The 13,599-nt window shown below is 39.5% G+C and overlaps 1 protein-coding gene across 4 annotated transcripts in view; it reads right to left on the bottom strand.

Annotated features, from left to right (window-relative positions):
* Positions 1–13,599, bottom strand: part of KLHL1 (kelch like family member 1) — a 125,165-nt gene that overhangs the window by 52,083 nt on the left and 59,483 nt on the right. For all 4 annotated transcript variants that reach the window (XM_083501211.1, XM_083501209.1, XM_083501212.1 and 1 more), the window contains exon 5: positions 12,805–13,017. In XM_083501211.1, coding sequence (XP_083357337.1) covers positions 12,805–13,017 — 213 coding nt within the window. The remainder of the gene's footprint in view (positions 1–12,804; positions 13,018–13,599) is intronic.

Here is a 13,599-nt window from a genome sequence, read left to right on the forward strand (position 1 = left end):
CTATAGCACTATCTTCAGATTATGTGGAAACCAGCACTTGTAGTATGTTTGGGGAAAGCAAACCATGGTTGACATGTAATATTAAATTAACACTTCGTCCTGGCAAGGCATAGGGAGAGAATGCACAGGCCGCAGAGCAGTGCGCACCAGCATGCTTGTTATCTGTGGCAGATAACTCATGGTTTGTTTTAGACCACAGCTTACCATTATGTGCAAACGGGAACATTCTCCACTGGGTCACAATGCTACCAAATGATGTTTAGGAAACATGAGGTCAAATTAATTTAATTCTAATATATCCAGAAAGGCAACCTTGGAGCGAATGTCAATCCTTGTAGTAACTTTAAAAATAATAGCCACAATAACAGAAGCGTACACATTTTCTCAGAAAATAGTCAAAACTGATAACTTGGTTTACTATCTGCCTTAGATAAATTTAGAAAATATGGCTGATGCTAGAAAAATCTCCTACACAGGAAATTAACCTGTAATGTTGGTTCAATAAGTCAGCAAAGCAAATACTGGGCTCCCGCCCCTGTACATTTCATCTTCCCAAAGTGTTGCATGGAATAACTAAAATTTAATTAGCTGCTGCCCTAGCTCTATCATAAACTTCCCTTCCATGCTATGTATCCCCAGGGGAGTTGAGTAAATAGCTTGTTCAGAAATAAGTAATACAAAAATGTATCTGCATCTATCTGACAATTTTTCAATCAACGGAAAGAACAGTATATTTCTCTCTCTCTCTCTCTCTCTCTCTCTCTCTCTCTCTCTCTCTGACACAACTTACACATCCTGACATCACAATGTAGTGTGTTTGACAGCATTCCCTGTCACCAGCAGCCAATTATGTGTCGTAGGAAAGCAGAGCAACAGAATTTCTGGAGGACATGGCTAAGGTGCCTTAGAGTTATAGTTGGAAGAGAAGAAACATGCAGCTCTCCATAAGTGCTAACAGCCACACATTTAATATAATGTGTTGTTTTACCCTTACCAAGCATTTTGTACATAGAAAACGCAAGCAGAAGAGTGTACTTAGTGGTAGAATTACTTTAACAGAATTAGAGATTCTATTAAAGAAAAAGAAGAATCGTTCTGTTTGGGCTTGGGAAAAATATTGAGAATAATCACATTGTGCAGAGAGGAATTCCATAGATGCCTTCATCCATTCCCAATGTGGCACCATTGTAAACATTTCACCAAATCCTATGCTTGGTCATTAAATGGGACAAAAGTCGTTGAAACAAAAGCATGAGAATCCAGTTTTGAAACCAAGAAACAAAATGCATCAATTTATTGCAACATGTTCACACTGAACACGCAATGAGAAAGCAGTTGATGCAGATGTTGAATGATTCAAGGACAATGAAATTCTTCGTTGCTGTGTGTAACCAATGCAAGTCCATTTGTTTATCAACAGAGGAGGCATGACCAGTATAAGCTAATGGCAGGGAAATATGGACAAAATGTTAAAAACAAAACACTCAAAGAAAGATAAGCAGAAGAGATGTTGAAAGATTATCTTTTCATGAGATTAACTGGTATTCAACACAATCCTATGTATGGGTTGTATTCAACTAAGTTTTACTTAGAGTCAATCTATTTAAATGAATATGAATAAATTGGAGCCCTTAATTTCAATAGGTTCACTCAGAGTAAACCTAGCTGAATATCACAATTTGTTTAGCTTAAAACAAGATAGTGTGGATAGATTGTAAATTCATTAAATAGTAAAAAGTGAAGATAGATACACATTTAAAGTGCTTTTTAAAAATCCCGCTGAAGGGGGGGGAGAGATTGATGGAAAGGAAGCCTCACCCAACATGGCAAGCATTTCTCCCCCCAAAAACTTTATTGGGGTTCAGAATTGTGTCTTCTGAAAATTTCTGAAGCAGTACCTCAATTTGCACCTATGAATGCAGATAGAAAATCTGGGCTGCTTTTCAAAGTCTGGCCCTATATTTAGTTGGTAAATTATTTTAAAATCAAAATAGATTTTATTTTAGATAGGATTGAGGCATAGTATAATGCTCCACTTAAAATGTGTTTAAATCTGTTTCTTAAGATGTAGGTTTTACATACATGACAAATGAGGTTAAGTTTTATTCTCCATGTAATGGGCCTAATTGTTGAGTGTACCAACCTAGGTTTCATCTCTTAATGAGAATTTGGTTCGGCACTGGACAATGTCTTGTTTACAGGGCAATCCTAGATGTATCTGGTCAGAAATCTCAGATGTCACATGATTATATTAAGAATTTTTAGATTAACACCTTTTAAAATTTGTTAGAACTTGATATGAAAAGCTTCACTTTATACGTTGGGGTAGAAATCATTTAACCATTTTGATATTTTGTATCAGTAACACAGCTGGAAAAAATAGCCACTGTACTACATACAGTGGGTTACAACTTCAGATTTATTCAGATCAAGGCGCATTTTAAAGAAAATAAGAATGAAGGTTTCTCAGAAATGCCAGTTCCTAACAATGGACTTCTAACTGACTAGAACTTTTAAACCATATTCTTGTTGAAACACTTTGCAGTCCACTGAGTCTACATTGCAGGAATTTGATAATCTCTTCTAACAGATATCTAACACAATATCTTCTAAACCTCTTTAGATAAGACAAGGTAGATTGATTATAAACCCATTGAGTTTGGTCAGTCACTTTCTTGATGCCTTTCAGTGAAAATTCTCTTGCAACCTGCCAATACTTTCCAGCCAGTGCAAAACACTCGCTCGACTTTTTCTCGCAGCACTTCAGTCTGATCAGCTAGCTGACTGGTTATATTCTTTTGAGGTTAATAGGGTATCTTATTATCTGGGGGAAAATCATTGCTTTTGTAAAAGCTCTGCAATGCATTCTAAGTAGTTATTTGTTATTCCAATCCATATCAACATTCTGACAAAAACCCGGCTTAGGCATGTTCACAAAAGTTAAGCCTTGCAGACATCTTCTGCTCTCGTCCTTTCTAACACAAAATGCTCAAAACTTACTACAAACAACTAAAAGTGTTTGATTTAATGCCAACAGTGCTCCCAGAGTACACATACACAAAAGAATGAAGTTGGATGAAAATACTGACTTTTTACACACTGTCATATTTTCACATTTCTAACTAAACTCCAACCACCCACCCTAAATTCTTCCAAAGCAGCAACTGACATTGACGCAATCACATTGAGCAAAAACCACTGAAACTCTTGAGAGAGACAGTGCGGCCGTGTATCCACAGCAATGACCAGAAGAGGAATGACTGCTGGAAGGAGACTAGAGAGAAGAAATACCAGGGTGCATCTACACCAGCGAAACCAAGCGCCTTCACATGCCCCATCTGCAATAAAACATGTCTCTCGCATATCGCTCTCTATAGTCCCAGCAGGCTCTGTAATTCTCCAATGACTTGACTTTAGACCTGGTAGCACATTCTTCCATTGTCTCTTGAGATAGACGGATGCCAACAAACTCACACAAGAAGCAGTGCTGGCCACTGACTTGAATGGCGGATATCAATGGCCATTTACCAAGTTGTCTATGTTCTTCTACTTTCACTGTTGGAGACAGTATTCTTCTAAATGCCAGTTACTGGGAATGACAGCTGAGGCGAGGCTTCCCACGGGCACCTGGTTGGCTATTGTGAGAACAGAATGCTGGACTGAATCAGCACTGGCCTGATTCTGCAAGGCTTATGTTCTTATAAACAGTGCTGAGGTGTGTGGTTCTGTCCGCTTTCTCCTTCAGTGAGGCACTGGTGATGGCAGAGGCTCGTGGGAAAGACTCATGGGATTTCTTTTTAGTTAAAAGAAAATATAATTATTGTGTTTCTAGTTAGTATATGTGTTTTTGGTTTATTTGTAATTTTTACTCAAACACCAGCTCATATCTTGATTCAATTGCAGAGTTAAATCAGGAGTTCTACTTGCACTGTGATCTAATCAATGTACCCATGCACTGGTGCACAAAAAAGGAGGAGGAGGAAGAGGAGGAGAAAACTGTGGCCCATGCACAGTGTTCTGAAAATACTAGAAATTTAAAATAAATAAAAAACCAAGAGAATGATGGATTGCTAATGCCTTGGTGGCATCCAAGAACCAATTACTGCTCCTCAGCAAACTTCATTTTCTTACTTATTGCAGATGAGTTTTCATTTATTCACTGTTTATAATTCTTTTATTAAACAGGGTCAGTGTTGCTTGTAGCAGACGATGGAGATAATTGCTAAATTACTAATGTACAAACAGCAACTCGATTAAGAGCCAACGTACATCTTGTCTATTCCAAGTTTAGATTTTCTTTTTTAGGATTCTAAAATCAACTTCTGGAACAAAATTATTCAAATCATTACACTATTAACATAATATTTAAATAAGTAAGGAATCTTTCAATATGCTTTGCTCCTTTAGCAGTCTATATTATAATTCTTCATGATTTCAGCTACTTTAATTGATATGTTGCACTCTACAGCAACTTAAGCAAGGCGTCCAAAATGAAGCAAGGGATAGCGCCCTAGGCATAAGAATATTGTTTTGTGATTAGATATCATTCTGCTGCTGCATAACAAAATAAAATACATACTATATTTGGTATTAAAATGCTGTATCACTATATAAATAATATGAGAACACACAATCTGAGACTCGTTAACAAAGGCAATTTGAAATGTAATTTTACAAAGTGTTTTGTACTGAAAATTCTTGTGCTTAGTTGGCCACTGAAGTCAGTAGAGCTCATTTACTCCTAAATGTTGTGGAATCTGAGGGGGCAGTGGGGAGAAGGGGGAAGGTCTGTTACCCAAGCAGAAGTCCATGTGCTAACAATATGACTTTGCTGGATGCAACCCAGAAGGAGTAAATACTAAAAGCACAATTCACTGCATATCAGTTCAGAAGCAAGCTCCACTGAGGTCCATTAGGCTTGCTCCCAGGTGCTCCCATTGAGTTGCATGGCCTATTGAATATATAGCATTTAAAATAAATCTTCCATTTTGTTTGCCCAAAAATATCACATTATTCTAACAGGAACGTTCGTCAGTGTATCCCCCCCTTCATCTTTTCAGGTCGTCTCATGAGATTCCATTCTAGAGAAGTTTAAGGATCCATATGAGGAAATCTTTGCACAATGACATAGAACGAATTAGAAATGCAAATTACCTTTGCTATCCCAATTGATCCAGTCTCACCTTAACCAATATTCTGATTTAGTTCGCTAGCCGTAAAATAAATCCAGTGTAATTATTCTCAATCCCTTCTTGAATCTATTTTAATTAAAAGCTGGCATTTTTCCATTGAAAGCTTTAAGTGGGTTTATGTGGCTAAGATTTTAAAATGTAACACTTTACATAAGTAATCTCAGTTTAAAGTAAAATTCTTTTAAAATGCAATAATAATTTATCTGGATTAGTTTTTTGGTTTTCATTTACACTGACTATTTCACATTATGTTTTTACCTTGAATGAAAATATATTATAAATTATTACAAAAGCCACGCTTGAAGGAAATCAGAGAGTAAAATAATTCTATTTTTGCACATACTAAAATAGTTACCTGAAGAATGAATTTCTGTATTGTCATGCCATATTACTATTTTGCATAAACACTAGAATATCTGTAAAAAAAAATGCCTGTACAGTGGTGCCCCGCAAGACGAATGCCTCGCAAGACAGAAAACTCGCTAGACGAAAGAGTTTTCCGTTTTGGAGGTGCTTCGCAAAACGAATTTCCTATGGGCTTGCTTCGCAAGACGACAATGTCTTGCGAGTTCCTGCTGGTTCCCCCCCTTTTTCTAAGCCACTAAGCCGCTTATCAGCTGATCCGATCAGCAGATAAGCCGCTAAAAGCCGCTAAAAGCGCTAATCCGTCAATGGGCTTGCTTTGCAAGACGAAAAAACCGCTAGACGAAGAGAATCACAGAACGGATTCTTTTCATCTTGCGAGGCACCACTGTATTGTGTGGTAGAGCTTAAATAAATGAATATGCTGTATTATAACTGACTTTTCAATGACATGACGCCCAATTTTCTGTTACGTCTGAGGCTGTGGTCTTAAATATACTTACTAGGGAATAAGCCCTCAGAGCACAGTAGGACTGCCAAGTAGTATGTATAATATGTGGTTTTCCAAATGATGCAGTCAATGTGCTGAACAATGTCTGGAATTGGTAATGGACTGGATGGAAATGAATAAACTGACTCTCAGTCCAAAGAAGATGGAAGGATTGATGGAAGGGGGTTCACCTAACCATTGGTTCAAGCAGTTCTGGATGTGGTTGTATTCCTCATACAAGGTCACTGGAAGTCCAGGTTTTATCAATGGTCCAGTAACCTTTTCATGAGCCAAGACTACTTCACCAGCTGCATCTCTTTTTGGATAGAGAAAGCTTGGCTACTTATCCATGCCCTACTAACCTCTAGCTTTGATTACTGCAATGTGCTTACATGCCTTTGAAGGCTAAACTTTTGCTAGTGTAAAATATAGTTGCTTTACTATTCACCAGGAACAGTTTGTGGGAATATATGTCTTGGATTCAGAAACATCTTCTTATCCATTTCGAATCTCAATTTAAAATGCTGGTGCTTACTTTTAAAGTCCCAGACTGCTTGGGTCTAGGGTATACGAAGGAAAACTTCCCTCCACACCAGCCTAACCATGAATAGAGATGGTAATAAATATGCTATAAATGAATGAATGAATGAATGAATGAATGAATGAATGAATGCAGTGCTATGAGGGGAAGGCTGCCCAGAGATTTTAAGAAAAATGTTATCAGTATATGGATGATACAGACCTCTTGAAACCCTTTCCATCCTCTTAAGCTGTGACTGTAGAAGTCCACAATAAATGTCCAATGAATGAAGGTCAATCCAGGTAAGATTGAAGTTCTCCTCATTGGTCAAATAGCTCTCTGGAGAATAGGAATTTGGCCTTTTCTAGATCGGATTGCACTTCTCCTAAACATGTAGCTTGGCATGTTATTAGATCCGACTTTATGGATAGATGCCCAGGTATCCTCTCTTGTTTATAACACCTTTTATCATATCTGGCTGATTCTTCAGCTTTGGCCTTTCTTGGAAAAATGAGACAAGGCCGCAATCATGTCTTATACTTTCAGATTATCTTCAGGCCCATGCCCTGCCATTAGCAAGGGAGGCCCTGCTTTTGGTTCTGCCAATGGGGGCAGGTCTAGGGCAGTGCTTACAGTACTTTCTCATGTTTGGCATCACCTCCCTAGGGAAGGGCATTTGCCCATTTTGCTGGCGCCTTAGGTAAAGGGACCCCTGACTGTTAGGTCCAGTCGCAGATGACTCTGGGGTTGTGGCGCTCATCTTGCTTTACTGGCCGAGGGAGCCAGCATACAGCTTCCAGGTCATGTGGTATACCAGAGCAGCACACGGAAACAGCACTTACCTTCCCACCAGAGCTGTACCTATTTATCTACTTGCACTTTGTGCTTTCAAACTGCTAGGTTGGCAGGAGCAGAGACCGAGCAACAGGAGCTCACCCCGTCGTGGGGATTCGAACCGCGACCTTCTGATCGGCAAGCCCTAGGCTCTGCGGTTTAACCCACAGCGCCACCCGCATCCCTCTGGCGACTGTTAGGCATCAGCTAAAGACAAATTTGTTCATCCAGACTTTTGGAAGTAAATATCCTGGGGACACAGCAGTTGAAATATGTTGTTTCAGTCTTAAGTTAGGTTCTGTTGAATGTAGGGAACATTTATTGGATTTAATGCAATGTTTTTGAATTGACTGCATTTTAACGATACTCTATACTGCTCTGGATTCCCAACTGGGAGGAAATGCAGATCAGAAAGGAAATTATCAATACAGGCCCTGATAGAATCTATTGTTAAATTCAGGAGAAGCTGACACAGTGGGGATGTGGAATGGAGCTGCCCTGCCAAAACTGGAGTCGCTGTGAGTTACTAGGATGGTTGGCAATAAGAGTTGTGAGGTCAGGGCTGTGCAGGCACACTGGCAGAGTCACTCAATGTGTTTTACATGGGGTTGCCTTTGAAAATGGTTCAGAATCTACTATTATTACAGCTGGGCTGCTAACTGCTATCAATAAAAGGAACACACTTTGCCAATTCTTTATAGAACTATACAAGCTTCCAGTTTGTTTCAGAACGCAACTCAAAGTGTTGATTGTGATGTATGAATTCTGGAGCAACTTGGGACTGAGGTACCTAGAGGACCACGGAATCCTGTATGTTGCCCAGCTACTGAAATCATCTTTAAGAGACTCAAAATGCACCTCGTTTTTCCCGAGGTGAGGTGGATGGCAACAAGAGACAGATTTTTTTCAGTCATTGAGTCTCTCCTCTCCTCTCCCCCTTCCATCTGTCAGACTCCTCTCTGATGATTTTCAGAAGACAATTAAAATGCTGCTGTTTTCTTACCCTGATACTAGCTGATGAACTGCATCTGCTGAGTGGTGTTACGTGTTTGAGTTTTATACTGTTTTTGTACTGATGTTTGTTCTATTGACATCACAGAAATTATTTATTTATCTGTGTTTGTTCAGAGTATTTTATTGTGTGCTGTTTTTCTGGAAAAAAAAACCACAAAGCAGCTTTCATAAAAATATTCAAACAATAAGTATCAACACCAAAAATTCTGCAATAAAACAACGAAGAAAAGTAATGAAGAAAAAAAACCCCACACCTTTTTTGAAGCTGGACTGCAACACATTAAAAAGTCTAGTTTAGAGAATAAAAAACGTCTTTATCTTTCACTAAAGAAAAAGCAGAATCAGTGCCAAGCAAGCCTCCTGGGAGAAAATGTTCTAAAGATGGGGCGGCAGAAAAGGTCCTTTTTCAGGTATCTGTCACATCTCAGATGGCAAAGGGACTCACAGATGGTTAGCGAAAATTTAAAACATTGTTAATTATTGTACACATTTCTGTCAGCTAATTCCCCTTGTGATTTACAATAGTTGGAAATAATATTTGTTCTATTTTCTTGTCCTTCTACATTTCTATACACGCTATACCCAAGCCCAACTTCTTTCAACTGTATTCAATAAAGTTGTGGTCTGTTTCAGCCCAAGCCAGTCTCGGGTGTCATTTAATCTGTTGAGGGTTCGGGACTGAGAGTTGCAATGCCTGGGCCCACAATGTATATCACCAGAAAGGTTGAACACTTTAGTGCTTATTCACTAGTCTGCTAAACACAGGACAGGTTAGTGAAAAAATATACTTTTTACCCAAGCCACTGGACAGATCCATTTAGAGCAGGGGGCATTTTTCTTCTAAGGACAAATTTCCAGTAAGGGCAGGGTCAAGACCCTAGCATAAGGGTTGGGGGCTTTAACCCTTTATCTCCTCCTGATCTGGCTCTGAGTATCCTGTGTATGCCATTTGCTTTGAAAAGAATATATCACTTCAATGGAAGATCTGCAAATTACAAGCCTGAACCATAGCAGTGGGTTCTAGGGCCCTGATCCAGATCAGGCTGCCCACACCAGCAATCTGAGTTAAGAAAAGCACTCTGCACTTAAAAGCACAGCTATGTACCTAGCGTTAACATGTAGTTTGCCCCAAACATTTAGTGGAGAGTATATTCAAGAAGACCCTGATGTTGGGAAAGATTGAGGGCACAAGAAGAAGGGGACAACAGAGGACGAGATGGTTGGACGGTGTTCTCGAAGCTACAAACATGAGTCTGTCCAAACTGCGGGAGGCAGTGGAAGACAGGAGTGCCTGGCGTGCTCTGGTTCATGGGGTGACGAAGAGTCGGACACGACTAAACGACTAAACAACAACAACATATTCAAGAAATGCTGCCAGGACTACTACAAGTGACACAATGCCTTCAGACAGCTGGGGAATGGGCTTCCACCTGAGGTTTAGATATATCCCACAATATTGATGGCTCAGAAAAATTCCTCTAGCTGCACAGGTAGCTTATATATCCTTGTTAATTGCGTCCTCTCCCTGCTCCGCTTTCCATGGATAGAAATTACTTAGTGAAGAGGAACAATTGTGCATTCAGGTGTTGAATCCCCGTTGCACTCATTGCCTTCTACCTGCAATGGGGGTAATAGTTAGAAGGACCTTAAAGGCTGCTCCCAGTTTTACTGCAGCTAAAGCCATAAATAAACAGGCCCTATCTGGCCTTCTAGAATAATTTTGGCTTTGGAAAGAAAGAAAAAACAAGCAATGAAAAGAACTATGCACCCTGTATAAAAAAATGCCTTGTTCTGTGTCCAGTAAGCAAGGGACGCCTTTGTCCAGTGGCGCTGTGACCCATAGATTGCAGCAAAATATCCTGCCTGCTGCTGTCAATAAAGATTTGGCCTGATTTTATCCCATCACCATTGCACAGTCTTATTATTTTGCTGTTATCATGGGTTACATTATGCGCCTGCCTGGGCAAATGACTTCACTGATACTGCAATTGTACTGCTGTCAGTAAACGGGACTGTCGGTAGAGAGAAAAGTTCTTATCAAAATATTATTCTGATGTACTGATACCCCAGAATTAACTAAAGAAATTAACTAGAATTAACTACAGTACTTAAGATTCGTTACTAATTCAGTTACATTAATTCGGCATTTTATATTCAAAGAGATGTGACTTCAAATTCCTTTTAAAAAAACCATAAACTTCTACACTAGTTCTTTTTTATTTTAAAAGCAGCATGTCAGTTATTCAAAATTTCCACTGATAAGGCCATGAAATGAATGGCCATTTGGGTCAAATTGTGTATATATAAGACAAAGAATTTTGATAGCTTTAGAATTAAACTGCCAGTACCTTTTTTATCTCAATAGCATTTGTGACAGGTACAAAGAGTTCACATTAACTGCACTTAGTGGAAGAACAGTACATGAAATTCTGAAAAACACTGACATTTCTGGTGGTTCAGGTTCTTCCCTGTCACTCAGTTATTGTGATGCCATCAGATGTCAAATGATTACAAATTTTACACGACTATGAAATTAGCTCAAAAGCTGTCAGATCCTCTTGGACTAGCAATGCAAAGTCAATTTAATTATGAAGCAAGATATTTTCAATACAGAATGCAAATCAACAGATGTGACAATGCAGAAATCCATATGAGCTAATGAAGGTGGAGAGAGAAGGGGTGGGGGAAGGAATTTTAGCTGATGGTGATGGGGCAGGCAAGAAATCTTGGGGACGTGATGGAAAGCTCAGTAAAAATGCCAATCCAGTAGGCAGCAGCTGTGAATGAGGCAAATGCTATGCGAGGAATGGCTGGTGCTAGCATTGATCCAACCAAAAAACTATGGCAGACTGTGGCACCATGGCCCACCTGAAAGTGAGAAACACTGGTTTAGAAAAGATGTAAATAAAGACATGAAAGAAGCGTGTAAAATATATAGAGACATCTTTCTTAAAATACTAGAACCAGAGGATACCCAAGTAAGGTAAATAAAAGGAAGTATTTATTCACGCAGCACATATTTAAACTACCAACCCCATAGTTAATTGACTACTAGGGCTGCAAACAGATGGATTTTACAAAGCCGATTAGACAAATTCATGGAGAAGACAGCTATGTATGGCTAGTAGACATCAAAGTTAAGTAAAATGTTCTTCAATTGGGGCAGCATGCCTCAATACCCGTCCCTGGGGGCCTAAAGTAAGAGAGGGGGTTTGTCCTTATGCCATGCTTTGGGGCTTCCCACAGGAATATGTCTGGTTATTCTGGGGAAACAGCATGCTAGATTAGATGGATCTTTGGTCAACCCTGTTGTCTTTGTCCATGGAGTTTGACCAAACTGAGTTTGGTCAAACTCAGCCAGCAAGAGTTTGACCAAACTGCGGGAGGCAGTGGAAGACAGGAGTGCCTGGCATGCTCTGGTCCAGGGGGTCACGAAGAGTCGGACACGACTAAACAACAAATTGGTCAACCCACATTATCAGCCTGTGCACAATGCTGTGGCACAATGCTGCTCTCCTGTCTTCCAAACACAGCACACCCCTGGTGCTTACTGAAGAGGAAATGTAAGGTGTGGGGAGCTTGGTGCAGGCAGAGGTAATCCATGCCTGTCTATCAACCTGAAACACTTTCTGCTTCCTTTAAAATTCCTCAAATATTTTGTCCTAGGAGAACATCCAAATTCTTACTAAAATTTCATTTTAGGCAAAATTAACTGCCAACTTTATTAATAATGGCAGAGAGGGAGACAAGTCATAACAGCTCAGCCGTCTTATAGCAAAGATAATTTTCTTCTAATCTTTATACAGCTGATTCTCAATGAGCTGCATAATAAAGTACTACCAACACATTCTTCAAATGACTTAAAGGCCACCACCACTACTTCTGTCATTAATACTCCAAATACAAGAGGGCCTGATGCAAAGAATTAGTCAACTATAGCAGCTGCTCATATTCCCCACATCCTGTTTCCTCCTTACTGTGCCTCTTCATCCACAGGTGGGGGAAGAGAAATTGCAAGTTTTGAGGAGCGTCCTGGGTCTTGCCAAGTTCAGCGTGAGCTGGGGCGTTCCCAACTGCAGTGTTGCCACTCATCTCCCCACCCCATGGTGGAAGACAAGTGACAATGACAGAAATGGAAGGACTCAATGGTGGTAGTGGGCAGGCAGTGGCACGTTCTTGCTTGACCTCAGGTGGCGAAACAGGACAGGCTACCCCTGGTCTACAGAAGAAAACTGGCAAGCCACTGGCCAAGATTTTATAAATATGAAAAGACTAAAACATAACTTCAAATCGCTGAGCAGGATGCATGCTTCAAAACTCTTTATTTATGAAAGCAAAAAATATTATGCCTTTAAAAAATACAGCTTTTATTAAGAAGAAGAACAATTTACCTGTGGTGGAAGAAGTGGTAATCGGATGTAGGCAAGTAACATACTCAGGTCATTACATCTCCTTTGCATGTCATACTTAACCCACTTCATTAAGGCATTGAAAATGGTCTCTTCATCGGGAACATTCACATCATCACTTGCAAGAAGCTTATGGAGTTCCTCTGCTGGCAACAATAAAAATTCTTGATTTCTTATAACTTCCATTATGTTTTCCTACCAAGAAAGATGAACATTCCATAATTAACTCATAAAAAAGAGTATCAGTACAACAACCAAACTTACAACAACATTTTACCAATACCAAACAACAACCCTGAGAACCAACCGATTCAGGACAGATAATATGTAAAAATCTAACCTATAGTTGGTTTTTTTCATTCGGACACACAACCACTAAGGCTGGCATCTGTAGTCTAATGGGAATAAATGTCCACAAATTAATATGAATAGCAACAAATCAACTGGCCTACAAATCTAGTTGCCTAGATGGCTCTTGCTTCCCTCCTAAAGGTCTAATTTTATCCAGTACTTTTTGGGGTGTTTGGGGAGGATGTGAGTTTTTTTGGTAGCACAACCCATTCCTTGCTAATTCCCATTGTGTTCCAGCAAAGCGCTTTCACCATTTACTTAGGAGAGTGTGACCTGACCCTGAACCTTTTATTTATTTGTTTGTTTGTTTCAACAAATACATTAATGTTAAGCAGCCTTCGTCTTCTCTCTGCTCAGGTCACATAATCTCTAAATGGAATTAGTAACACATCATAAATCCCATTCTTGGGCATATTATTTGCATTA

This window comes from Podarcis liolepis (assembly GCF_965112155.1).
Source record: "Podarcis liolepis genome assembly, chromosome: 4".
NCBI lineage: Eukaryota > Metazoa > Chordata > Lepidosauria > Squamata > Lacertidae > Podarcis > Podarcis liolepis.